The following is a 13,889-nucleotide window of genomic DNA, read 5'->3' as shown; positions in this document are numbered from 1 at the left end:
GGTCAATATTCTGGACATGTCTGTGCAAAGAGCTTTTTAAATGCCTCCTTGATAGCCTTTTGAGGCCAACTGGACTGCTGCCCAAGAACATTTTTTGCTGCCTGCCAACACCTTTCTCGTGTTACTGGGAAACAACAGGTGAAAATGCATTTTTAGGTCCTCAGTTTAAGAATCCATGGAGATGTGCGAGTCCCTCTTTGTTTTCTCTGATTCTTTGCCACCACTAGTCCTGCATGAAGGTGAAGAAAGCGCTTTTCGCCCCAACCTGGTGTTCTGGCAGAGATTCTCTCCACACTAATGCCAGAGATGACAGCTGCTATAGTCCCAGAGGGAGACATACAGGACACTGGCTAATGAGGCCATTTCCCAGAATGCACCACTCCTAGTGGAGTTCAATTCAGATGCAGATGAAGCCTCTGTCATTGACTAAAGAGCCAGCCACTCTTTACTCTAAAGAGCAGCATCAGAAGAAGCATTTATTTAACATGCAGAAATGTTAACTGAGTGCCTTCTATGTGCCAGGTCAACAGGTTAGACAATGCCTAGTCTCACCTGAAGCTCAGGTGCTAGGATGTCTGAATGCAACTCCATTCATGATGCAAAGCAAAGGTGAATCCAGCTCATTCACTGAATCCACCTTCTGGAAACCCTCCTATAGAAAGAGTATGAGTATCATAAAAGCCCACCTTTGTGGGATGGATGATTTATTGTTTGTTTGAGATAATTAGTAAAATCTTCCTAAAAAATTTTTTATGTTAAGGTGAGTGGAGAGAAATTAGTCTCTTGTTTATTTTTTAAACTGGAAATCTTATACTTTTATACCTCTGTTTGGTCCTCCCTTCCCTGACAGTATCGATCAGTATGTATAGGATTCAGATCGAGTTTATTCATACATTTACCAGCCTCCTTCTCATTTCACAGATTGCTACCTTAAATGAATTTCTCTAAGCACCCAACATCTGCCATGCTCTTCTGGGACAAACTAGTCATCTCAGGCTAGTGAAAGTCCCTCAGGATCCTATTCACAGATGTTCTGCAGAAACTATCACCCCATCTCCTTCTGCAGATAATTGTACAAAGTTTGAACAAACGGATTTGGGGTAATGATGACATACTAGGTGGAAGACAGTATAGGCTCAATATACCTGTTGATTTAATTTAGAAAAAAAGAGAACTTCAATTTGCCAATATCATCAGCAGCAGGGACAGATCTCAGCCCCACATTTCCCTCGACTGGGTGCATTTGTGTGGATCATGGAACTGAATGCATGGCCCTTGAAGGGTTATAAGGGATATAAAAGCACCAGGATGCCTTCTCTTCTAAAAATATCTCTGCTACTCACCAATAAACTGCTTAAATTTCACCTTTCGGGATGAATTCTTTTAAGTTAAAATATAGTCTTTAGTATTTAAATACCTATCTTGTTCTGCATGAGTTTGAGAGACTATCTTCTTCTTAAAAGCTGCCTAAGCAAGGAATTTGGAGAATGATCACTGTGGCAGACCAAGGGAAGAGGAACATAGAAGGAATGCTTTTAAGAGTGAAACCTGATGGAAACTTAGCATGGGAAATGTGGAAAGGAGAAAAGGTGGCTCCCTTTTCCCTTCTCTTGCTCTTCTAATTCACTCGCAATTTGTTGACTGTTCTGTGTCAAGGGACTTTCACTTACTATTCTTACTCTTGATGGTGATTCTCCCAAATTCTAGTTCCACTGACTTACAGATTTACATATGTACAAGACTGCTGCAGGGATCCCTGGGTGGCGCAGTGGTTTGGCGCTTGCCTTTGGCCCAGGGCGCGATCCTGGAGACCCGGGATCGAATCCCACATCAGGCTCCCGCTGCATGGAGCCTGTTTCTCCCTCTGCCTGTGTCTCTGCCTCTCTCTCTGTCTGTGACTATCATAAATAAATAAAAATTAAAAAAAAAAAAAAAGACTGCTGCATGTGCCAGGGCAGGTGTACCTAATGCAAGCATGGGGCACCATTCACATAGACAGCTGGTGTTAAGCTTCACATAGAAGCCCCACAGTCTTAGGCTGAGGCCCTGAGTGCTTCCTTTATGATGCACAGAAGACAAAGTTCTCTTTCCCTGCCCATGCTGAAGTTGTCCATCTATGTTCTATATTCCACTCACCTTCATGTTCTCAGAATCTCTCTCTTTTAATTATTATCTTTGTCTCCTTATTTTAACATCCCTGTCTCTCTGCTAGATTTTAAATTAATGTTAACCTTATTCAACCAACTCTCATCTTCAAAACAAACAAACAAGCAAACAAACCAAGCAATCTGTGAACCCAAATCCTACTATATCTACAGTAGAACTGGGTCCCATGTCTCTCTTCAAAATTGAAGTTCTCAGAAAAATCATACAAGTGGAGAAGAATCCACTTCTCACCAATCTTTCTGTCTTCTACCCACAGCATTGGTCTTGGCCTTGCTGCTCTGCTGAAAGTCTCCTATTGGAATCATTAATGTCCTCTTTATTACTAGACGCAGTAGGTATTTTATCGTCTTCATCCTACTCGACTCTCTGTATCATTTGACATAGCCAACTACAGCCCCAGGCTGAAACCTTTTTTTCCCTTGGCTTTGTGGTATCTCACTGCCCTGGTTTATATCCTCCTCCATATTCCCTAAGGGTCCTCTTCCCCATATCGCCTTAATGCATTGGCTCCTTTTTTCTTTGTCAGTACTCTAAAGATCACTGATAGACATATAGTCAAAGATTTCTGAGACCATCAAATAAAGAATTAAGATGGACCTGCAGCAAGTTACTAATATTTTAGTTTGTCCAATAAGATAAATTTTTAAAACCCTAAATTACTAAATAATTATAATAATGATTTATTAGAAAAATAATATTGTATCATTAAAAATTACACGAAAGATATCCACAGGAAAAAAAGACAATCCTTTAAAATAAATACACTTAGCTTTATGGAAAAAACTAACTTATTTATGCTCCTGGACTGGTAAAACTTTGATTCCTGACATCAGTGGCCTAGAACATAGTGTTTGGAACTATGTGTGAGAAAATCAAATCTGGCAATGTTACCAGAATTCTTTAGAGAGCTTAGCCCTCTGGTCTATAACTCATAAATATTTTTGCTCAGTCTGTCACTCGTCATTAACTTTGCTTATGACAAGGGCTCCAGAGATGGATCTATCAAGTTCTGGCTTTGAAACAACTATGCAAACTAAAAATAGAAGGTAACTTACTTGATTTAATAAAAGATATCTATAAAAATGGAGAGTATATAATATACTTAATAGTGGATTTTTGAGGCTGGGAACAGGACAGCAATGTCCACTATTACCACATCTATTCAAGATGATATTGGAGGATTAGCAAATGTAGTGAGACAAGGCAAGTAAATCAATGGTTTAAATATTGAAAGAGAATAAATAAAACTGGCATTATTTATGAATGATTGTGAAAATAAAAAAACAAAAAAAATTAGTATTAGTGAATTTAGGATGGTCTGAAAATCAATGTCAATTCTGTATGTCAGCAAAAAGCAATTAGATAATGAAATGTTTAAAAAATACTTTTTATTATAGCATCAACAGTGTTATATATTTAGGAAGAAGTCTAACAAAAATCTGTAAGACATTTATATAAAGTATATAAAGTTATTAGTGACATTAAAGACTTAAATAAATAGAGACTTAATATTTTAAAGATTCTGATTCTTCCCCCAATTGATCTACAGTTTCAAAAAATTATAATAAACATCCAGGAGTGTTTATGTATGTGTGCATTGAAATGGGTAAGTTGTTTCTAAAAGGCATATATTTTGGAATGCCTGGGTGGCTCAGTGGTTGAGGTCTACCTTTGACTCAGGTCGTGATCCGAGGGTCTTGGGATGGAATCCTGCATTGGGCTCCCTGGAGAGAGCCTGGTTCTCCCTATACCTATGTCTCTGCCTCTCTCTCTTTGTCTCTCATGAATGAATGAATAAATAAATAAATAATAAATATTTTAAAAATAAATAAAAGGCATATATTTCTAGAAGTGTAAGAAGAACTAGGTCAGTCTGGAAGGAGAAAAGACAAGAAAACTTATCTGTAAACTAAGACTTATTATAGTGGTACAATAATTTATGCAGTGTAATACTGGAGGAAACAGATGAACAATAAACAAATTGAACAGAATAGAAAGTTCAGAAGAAGACAGACAAATGTGAACATTTGATTTATGACCAAGTGGCACTGCAGAGCAGTTGTGGGGGCAGGTACTTCTAGGTGGATTATATTTAAATATTAAAGGTAAACCAAGAGACTTCCTGGAAGATAATAAGAGAAACGCCTTTATGACTTTAGGATAGAGATTTTAAGGAAAAAACCCAAAAGCAGAAAACAAACAAAAGCATTTATCATAAAGTAAAAGAGCTGAATTAGACTATATTAAAATTAACAACTTCTGTTGAAAAAAAATGAAAAAAGATACCATTAAGTATAAAGGCAAGCTACAGAGTAGAGGATGTTTCAGAAAGTTTGTAACTGGAATTTATGTGTGTGTGTATGTGAGTGTATGTCAGTGTATGGATGTGTGTGTGTGTGTGTGTGTGTGTGTGTGTGTGAGGAGGGGAGAAGGAGGATCTACAAATTAATGAGGAAAAGATGAACAGTAAATAGAATACGGGCAAGAAACTAATCAGATACATATCACAAAGGTGGATACACAAATGGCCAAAAACATTTGAAAAAGTATTAAATCTAGTTAGAATGCAGGGAAATGTGGATTAGAACTACAATGAGATATCACTACAGATTACCAGTATGGCTATAAGTTTAAAAACTACCAATACTACACTATTTGGCAAGGATGTGAGATTATGAAGACTCTCATGCACTGGTGGGGTGTTTCTTGGAGCAACTGCTTTGGGAAACCGTTGGTCATCCGCTAAACACAAGCCTTGAAAACCTGATGAGTCAGGAGTTTCACTTCTAGGCATGTGCCCATAGAAATGCGTTCCTCTGTGTACCAAGAAACTCAGGCAAGAATATTCACAGAAGCATTCTTCATTACAGACTCAAACTGGAAACAACCCAGATGTCTTTGAAAAATAAAATAGATAAAAATTGCAGGATGTTTATCAATGACATATAATAAAGTATTGGAAATGAACAAACTAAGTCATTCAAATGCATTTCCAATCAAACATAGGCAGTGGATAGTTCTCCTCTACTTTTTATAATTGTTGCATACTCTGTCAGGAACAGGCTCCTGGCAGCCCTACTTCTATGGTAATAAGGTTTTGAGGCTTCATCTTGTGCTGTTCTCTACATCCAAAATGTCATTTTTCTCCCTTTTCACTTCATCATTCTTTTTTTAAAAGATTTTATTTATTCATTCATGAGAGACACACAGAGAGAGGCAGAGACACAGGTAGAGGGAGAAGCAGGCTCCCCACGAGGACCCCGATGTGGGACTCAATCCTAGGACCCCGGGATCATGGCAGATACTCAACCACTGAACCACCCAGGTGCCCCTCACTTCATCATTCTTTATACCCATTTCAAAAGTTATTTCTGTGAGAACTTTACTAATCACCTCCAAAATCTCTCCAAACTATGAACTTTCTTTTTTTTTCTTCCAAAACAAAACATCTTACACATATCTCTATTGTAGTATTTATGGCATATTATTACAGATATTTTTTTCCCATAGTGTACTGTGCCATACTGATGGAAGGAAACTTATTGTATCAGTTTTGATTCTCCAAATGCCCAGCAAAGTTTTCAGTTTTTAGCACATACTATATGCCTCAAAATTGTTATCTAAACTTAATTAACATTTTCAGGGATAGCAATACTATTTCCATAATGGGACTATACATACCTAAATTCCTGTATGTGGAAGTGGGGAGCACACGGGTACTACCTGATAATCCATGTCAGAAGAATAAGCCCAACTTGAGTGATCATGTGCCAGATATGACGTCAACGTGGGTGAGGTGCATATGGGAGCTTTATGTGCATTTCTCTTTTTTAATGTATCTAATATCAATGTTTTAGTTTTTTTTATGTTGGCAGTTTTGCTTGGAGTTACCCACCATGGAAGAGGAGAGGTGGTTAAGTCTCTCCTAATTCCAAGCAGATTCTATTTAGGTTGGAGTAAGGTGGCCCACAGTGGCTTATTATAGTATATGCTCTGTGTCGGAATCAGGTTATAGCACGAGTAATTTCCTCATGCTTTGCTTTTTACAAAACTCTTGCAATTCATTCATACATTGGATAAAAATCACACCACGTTTGCAAAACCCTGTGCTCTTAGTAAGGGCAACTTGTTTTTCCAAGTAGATAATTTTAGCATTAGTTATAGTAAGAGTGGTATTTGTAAGTAGCAAGTAGGAAACAGCCAGAAAGGAATGGTTTCTGAACAAGGGAACAGAATTTTTTACCAACACTCAGCATAGAATATTATCCCTTTCCTGACTCTAAGTAAGTTTACCTAAAGACTCTCTTATCTCACTTTCAAACAGAATTTAAGGCTTTTGAGGGAATATTTTTGCAGTGACCCTCAAACGAAGAATGGAAGTAAATCAATATCTTTGAATTTCTTATATTTCATGAATTTACATGAAAGTAAGTTAAAAGTAGAAATACCTACAATAATAGATACACTATTTCTAGCCTGTATGGTTGAGTCTGAAAATCTCAGACGAAAGTGTAAATAAGAAAGAGACAGAGAGGTGGGCAGGAGGAGGGAGAGAGGAGGGGAGGGTAAGGAAGGGAAGAGGAATGAAGGCAGTGTCTGAATTAGCACTCTTGTCCTGCTACTGGGAAATGACTAGTTCCAGTGTCCACTGGCTGGACCATAATCAAGCAAAAAAGTGGGTAATGAAAACCAGGTGACGATTTAAAAAAAGGATCTCACTCTACATCAGAAGAGATGCCTCCCTAGCCATTTTGTCATAGGTTTTTTGTTTCTTTCCAAAAAAGGGAAGGGTAATTAACATTACGACTACCTTACAGTTAATTGTGCATAGTAATTATACTTTTTTAGATCATACTACCTATTAAGAGGCTGTATATTGATCATTGACAATATAGGTTCAGCTATTCCCCTGCTAAATGTTTAATTTGTTCTTACAGTGCTCAAAATTAAAGAAAATTCAAGTAGAATTAATATGTTAAATAATGCAGTGAACCCAATTAGCATCCTCATATGCACAAAGAATATAGCAAGGAATTAGCATCTCTTCTAGGAAAGAAGTCAACTTCTATTTTGATGTGCTAACTGTAATACCAGTGTTTCCAGAGGTGTGATCCATAGGACAGCTTATCAGATCACCTGGTTTGCTTCGATAATGTGCAGAGTCCTGTGCCCCAGCCTAGACCTATGGAATCTACTTGGGGGTGGAGTGCTAGAATCTATTCCCTTAACATCATCACAAGTGGTTCTTAGAAACCCAGCAATTCTACCAATATTATGACTGAGGCTAAGAGGTAATTATTTAGTATGCTGAAGACCAAACGGCTAGAGAAGGGTAAGGCAGTGACTTGAAGACAGTTCTGCTAACCCTAAATCTAGCATCCTTGCCACCCTGCTTCCTCCCCTCCCAACCCCTTACATTTGTATGGCACGTCAATTTACTACTCTAAATCTCTGTTGTATATGCCCCAGAGGGTCCAATTTCTGATAGGACAAAATCTGAAGAGTGAAAATTACCTTCTTTTCTGAGCCTCTGCATCAAGATGATCTGTTGTGAGCAAGTTCTGGATATGCTCCCCACAATACAGTTTTCCATAGACACACAAAAAATTGATACTATGTTTCTTCATTAAAACATTAAGCTTATAAAAGAAACACTTCTCCACAGAACATGAATAGAGAAAAACCCACTGGTATGACAGGAGCTAGCCTCCTAGGTGGACAGGGAGCTGAAACTGGATGAGCATTTGGGCTGAGTGGGCTCCAAGCCCTTTGTGAAAGGGATTGAACAAGGCTGGCCAGCAGGTACATGGACCTACAAGAAGCACGTGCTAAGACTGAGCCCCTGATGGTGAGTGGGGGATGAAATGGCTCTGCGCAGCCACCAGAGGTTGTGAATTGGATATTGCCCAGCCCATGCCAGCAGTGAAAGCAGCAGTGGTGCTTTGCAGACTGAACATGAGATTTGGAACTGGTAAAATCCCCAAGATTTGAACATCAGCTACAGCTCAGATCTGAACACTTCAGTGGGCTATGTTGAGGCAATTAGGGGATCCCTCATAGGAAGAGGTGTGCAGAAGGAAAGTCCCTCCCACTTTATGAGAATGTCCAGGGCTCCAGAAAAGGGAGAATTCGTACCTAGGTAATAGGACAATAGTGCTTTAAAAAATAGTTTAAATCTGTATGATCAAAATTCTCGAAGAAATAATGGAAGGAATAATATCAAGAGATAGGAATGGAAGTTTATAAAACCAGAACAGACAGATTTAAATACAGTTGGAATTACTGGAATGGAAAATATCATCACCAACATTTTTTTAAAGAATTTGAACAGATTGAGTAAAAAATAAAGTAGAATTACAAAAAAGAGAATTGGTTAAAATAATCTCTCTCTCTGTCTCTCTGTCCATCTTTCTCTCATCAAACACTTATTCTAGCAAAACAGAACTTCCCCAGGCAAAGAAAATAGTCATATGGCACTGGGGAGAATAATATGGCACAGGACACAGTTGGTACTCCGAATAGGGTGATGGCTAGTTTACTTTAAAAGAAATGTAGTTCAGAATTCATAATGTTTTATTCTAGAAAGTTAATGTGATGTGTATGCTATAAATGACATAACATTGTCTAGTGGGTGTGGGACAAAAATCACATAATCAAATACAATAGTATTTATCTATATCACAGTGTGTGAAAATTTACATTAAATTTATAAATGAAGGCTCTAAATGGCTTCTAGTCAATCCTGATTATTTTTTGTAGGCAAAAGAGTTCAAACTCTGTTTTCAGAGCTTTCTGGATTTCAGAATTGTCCAGAAATCACCATGGACCCACCCACAAAATTAGCCAAGTTGGAGTTGAAGCTGTAACGAGATAGAGTACCAGGTTGCTTGTGTTTGGATATATGTTCTAGCAATCTGAGCAACAGAAATGATGACTGCTGACCAGGCCAGGAGCCACGGGGGCTAGCCACAAATTACAGAAAGGAGACCTGGGCCCCAAAGGGCAACAAGGCAGACACATGAAGACCTGGAGAGGAAGCTCCAGAACACCAGGAGGTGATTAGAGGTGAGGCACGCTTGAGGAAGGAGGAAATAGGAGGGCAGATGGATCCCAAGGGGAAATGACCAGGAGGATGTTAACAACAAAGTGGAGTAGGTGTGGGAATTAGGGAGCATGAGATGTGAAAAGCGTGAAGCTTGAGCTGGAGAAGGTAAGAGCTCAAAGAGCAAGAGAGTTGAAAAGTGGAGGCAGGAAGATGAGAGAGAGGAAGTTTCAGAGGCTAGGAAACCTGGAAGAGAGCCCACAGTGAGGGGGTGAGATGAACATAGGGCAGTACAAGAGGCCAGGCAGGCATCTGAGACAGATGCATCCAGAGGTGAGAAGAGAGGGTAGATGTGGTAGGGGGAGAATCTAAGAGAGGAGCACCCATGGGGATGGGTGGGGGAATGCCCAGGAGAAGAACAGAAGTAAGGACAGATGCCAGAAGAACAGCGGAAAGGAAGAGCAGCTTAAGAAAAGAGGTCTACCATTTCATCAATCACAGTGAATCTCTTTTAAAAGCGTTTATTAATAATGCCAGTCCTTCAATTGCAACTCCTTTCTACTCTTACAATGTTCAAAAGTTTATTTAATCATAGGAACATTAAATCAAATCATTTTATTTTGACTCGAAGACACTTTTCTGAAGTATTTAACACCAGTGAAATTATTGCAAATTTCATTTTTTTCCATACCTACTCAATGACTGGTGAGAAATTGTTGTGTGTGAATAAAGCATAGAAGACAGGTATATATTTTTTATTTTCAGATAATTCCACTACTACTTCTCATGTAAAACAAGCACATTATTTTTTTTCCCTGATGAATGTTATGTTATATATTTACCAAACAAGTAAAGCAAGCCACTTTTGGGTTCTTAAAAACCATGTGTATGTGTGTGTGTGTATATATATAAATATATGTATATATATATATATATACATATATACTGTGCATTTATCATCATGTAATTATGTACATAAAAACTATTTTTAGTTAACTGAATTTTATTCAGGCCACAATTTTCTAGGATAAAAGTGTACCATTTGTCATTACTAGCTTATTTGAAAGCATACCATTTTGTCTCTAAAATCCAGGTGAGTTGACAGCCAATTTTGTTAGTTCAAGTAAAAGTCCTTAGAACTCTTAAGATATCTGGTCATATTTATTTACAATAAGATGAACAAATGAATAAACGTCTGTCGCAGGGTGTCTTTAGGTAGTACCTTTAGAGAGAACACATCTCAAATAAGTTTCCTTTCTGGGTTTCTAGTATTTTCCCTCTTCCCTCACAGTAGGCTTCTCTCAGCCCTCAAGCAGGTGAGTTTCTTTTTCATTAGTGGTGCTGCGTTAGCCTCTCGGTATGACTGGCCTGCAGTATAATTGATTTTCACAGCTACCAGCATCATGATGCCATTGTGTGAAATTAAAATTGAGTTGGAAAACCTTTTCTCAAGTCACAGTAACCAATTAGAAGTGACATCACTTACAAAAAGCATCCAAGTTGAGCTTTAAACTTGTCCACTAGGGGGCAGTCAAACACTGCTCACTTCAAAATATTGTTCAGGCAATGTTCCATTGACTCCATTTTTTGAAGGTTAGCAAATTATTTAAGTAGGAACTGGTAGTTACCAAGTAGCATTCTGGGCACTTCGTGCTTTTAATTTCCCATAGAAACCCATATTTTTGGTTTGTGGTATTGTCCATGATTAGTCCACCAAAACTTTTGTTGGGAGGAGGTGACTTGAGGCTGGTTAACAAGGATACCCAGTGAATAAATGGATGATAAAATACATGTACAAAGTTATACGAAGATATGTTATCCTTACTAATTGGATAATGTCTGTAGCTTACATTAGTCAATATCATTCACCCCTTAGGGGCCCAAGGGTGATGATAGCCAGAAGAGAAAAGATAATAGCATAATGTCTACCTTTTCCTTTTATTTAGCTCTAACCTAAGAATCTATCACAAATATTTATGTAAACTTAAAAAGCAATCTGTGCTCTTACATAATTTTGAACGACTTTTCTTTATTATAGCCTAACTGCTTTAACTCTATCGATTTAACTGTGAAAAAAGTTTTCACTAATTACATAGCAAATGATCATTATTTTTATTAATAGGAGTAAGATACCAAAGCATTAATATGTCTAACTTTGAAACTAAATAAGTTTAAATATAAAGGGTTAAATTAGCAACCAAAAGTAATGTAAAATCAGAAAACGAAAATTTCCAGGGAATTACAATTGGAAAATTTATCAGGTTAGTGCTGTGGGTCTACGGCACTTACTTAGAAATAAAAAACGAAAAGCATCTGTTTAAAATTTCTTTCCTCATTTTTTTTTTAGTTCAAAGAATACCATTATATTGTGGTCAGTCGAAAAAGGTTATTTCATGAATAGATGTTTTTCGTCTCCTAAAGATTTTGCTTTTCAAAATCAATTAAATACATACCACAAGCAAAAGCAGTACTAAAAATTGGTTAACTATAGTTGCATCCTGTTCAGTTAAGAATTAAGGGTACAGATGACCTCTACAAAGTGTTTTTGATCCGAGAATCTACTTTCTTACCTTCTATTCTTAAAAATCATATTAAATTGAATATTACAAATGTGCATAGGATATGAACTGAAGAAAGACTTTAAATCAAAGAAATGGACTGCTTTCTACAACTGTATTTCATGTCAAGTGAGTTTATATTTTCTTTCTTTTTAAGAAACGCGTAAGATCGCACTTAAATGATAACTTACGTTTTCATGTAAAATGGATTAGAATACAAAATAAAAATCAAGCTAAGTATATTAGAATAATACTTGAAACAAAATTTTAGTATTTCAAATTCAAAGTAAAATTTAATACTTAAAAATATTTTATTTGTTAGAAGTTTGTAAATAACTGCTCCCAAATATTGCCTTTTATTTCAAGATTAAAATATTCAGCTGAATTCATTTAATGAAAATTGAGAATCTTAAATAACCTAAAACAAGTGTCATAGAGAATAAAAATATTTTCAGATTCTTTTATTCTCGGATGTTTATAAAAATTCTTTAAGAAAGACAATGAACTTAAACAGATATATTTTAAGTAATAATAATGAATCCAACATGCCTTGGATATGATATATAGATACAAGTGTACAAATCTATATTTTTCTTTACTGAGTGAAGACTATTTTTTCCCTTAGCTTTACAAGAAAAATGCCGCTATCTTGAAAATTAGCAGTTTGGCTGAAATAAAGATGTTTAAAAATTAAGAACAGTAAAGAGAATTATCTACATAGGTATACTTTTGTACGTTTTAATGATTTTAATTTATATAGGTCTGCCCTTAGGGAGAGCTTCTGATTTTTAGATTCGTCCGTGCCTATTTTTTTTTTTTTTTGCAATTCCCAGTTTAACTATGTTAACAAAGAAACATATTACTAACAATTACATACATTTTATGAAGCTATTTTAACAGGTTGAAATTTCATAAGGCAAAATTTTAATTTATTAATTTGTCATACTTCCATTACAAATACTAAAAATATTTTCTTCATTATAATTGACATATTCAACATTATTTTTAAAGATGTTTTTATCTATAATTTTAATAACATATAAAAGCAAGTTTCTATGAAAAATCTGTTGCTTTCCAGAAATTGCTAGGATGGGACTACAAGCAATTAATGATCATGACAATGACAGTGTAAACTGGATGTCTGTTACTCAAACACTGCATTGAGTCTACTATAAATATGCTGGAACTAAATAGAAATATTCTGTTTTCTCTTCTTTGGAATTGCACTCATTTAAGTGAGAAAGTAGTAGCCTTACCTTTGACATTTATCAGGACGATGAAATGAAGTAGAGGGAGCATTGCAATCAGTCTGAGGCTGAAGAGATGTTTAATACCAGAAAAATAACAATAGGTTTACAGCAATTGAAGTATTAGATGTATCCTCCTTATACCTCAGAAAGAGTTCTGATATAGTAACTTCGGTACCTCCCATGTGTCTGAGCATGCTCACAGCTAGAACTTTACTGGCATGAGGGGAGACGGTCTTGTCACTAGCAACCTATCTTTTTTGCTTTCTTTTTGCTTCATTTTATTTTAAATCTACAGTTATATTCTTGGTTGTTGCTTCATTATAGGATGGACAGAGAGACATAAAGAAGACTTTGGTATTATTAGATAAGGAAATGTTTTTTCAGTCACTTAAAAATTGTTTCCCCTCAAAGCATGTAGTGCAATTTGCTCTTACTTAAAATCCAAATACACGCAGTTCTTACATATTGAGGGATATAGATTTACACTGAATAGGTGATGAAACTCTTTATAAGCATGTTTTATTATGGAAGAAGCAAGTGACAAAAAGCTACTTACTGACAAATACACAAAGAACACCTATTCAAATGCACTTAAATGTTTTTGAATAACATACAGAAAGATAGTAATAATGAAAATACATGGCCTTGGGTGTAATAGTCACTGTAAAACATTTGCACAATATTTTAAACATTTACTTCCTCTATAACCATATTTCTTTTTTGAAGTGGATCATTTTATTCTTGCTTTCAATTCTTGTCACATGCCTATTAGGAAACCTTAATTACAGCTTCATTCTTACATCCTAAAAGTGGCTTCTAACACAGCAGAGTTAGTGAAAGTTCAAGTACAGGAAGGGACTTTTGATTGATCCT

General features: G+C 36.3%; 1 protein-coding gene across 1 annotated transcript in view; it reads right to left on the bottom strand.

Annotated features, from left to right (window-relative positions):
• RXFP2 (relaxin family peptide receptor 2) overlaps positions 1-13,104 on the bottom strand; it is a gene marked incomplete at its 5' end in the record, with an annotated part of 60,746 nt that extends 47,642 nt beyond the window's left edge. Inside the window, one exon of the mRNA XM_041767445.1 lies at positions 13,023-13,104. Within this exon, the coding sequence (XP_041623379.1) occupies positions 13,023-13,104 (82 nt within the window). The remainder of the gene's footprint in view (positions 1-13,022) is intronic.
• Positions 13,105-13,889: the final 785 nt, after the last annotated feature.

This window comes from Vulpes lagopus, chromosome 8 (genome assembly GCF_018345385.1).
Source record: "Vulpes lagopus strain Blue_001 chromosome 8, ASM1834538v1, whole genome shotgun sequence".
In the NCBI taxonomy this organism is placed as follows: domain Eukaryota; kingdom Metazoa; phylum Chordata; class Mammalia; order Carnivora; family Canidae; genus Vulpes; species Vulpes lagopus.
The sequence above is the reverse complement of the archived record's forward strand: the minus strand, read 5'-3'. Positions and strand labels throughout refer to the sequence as shown.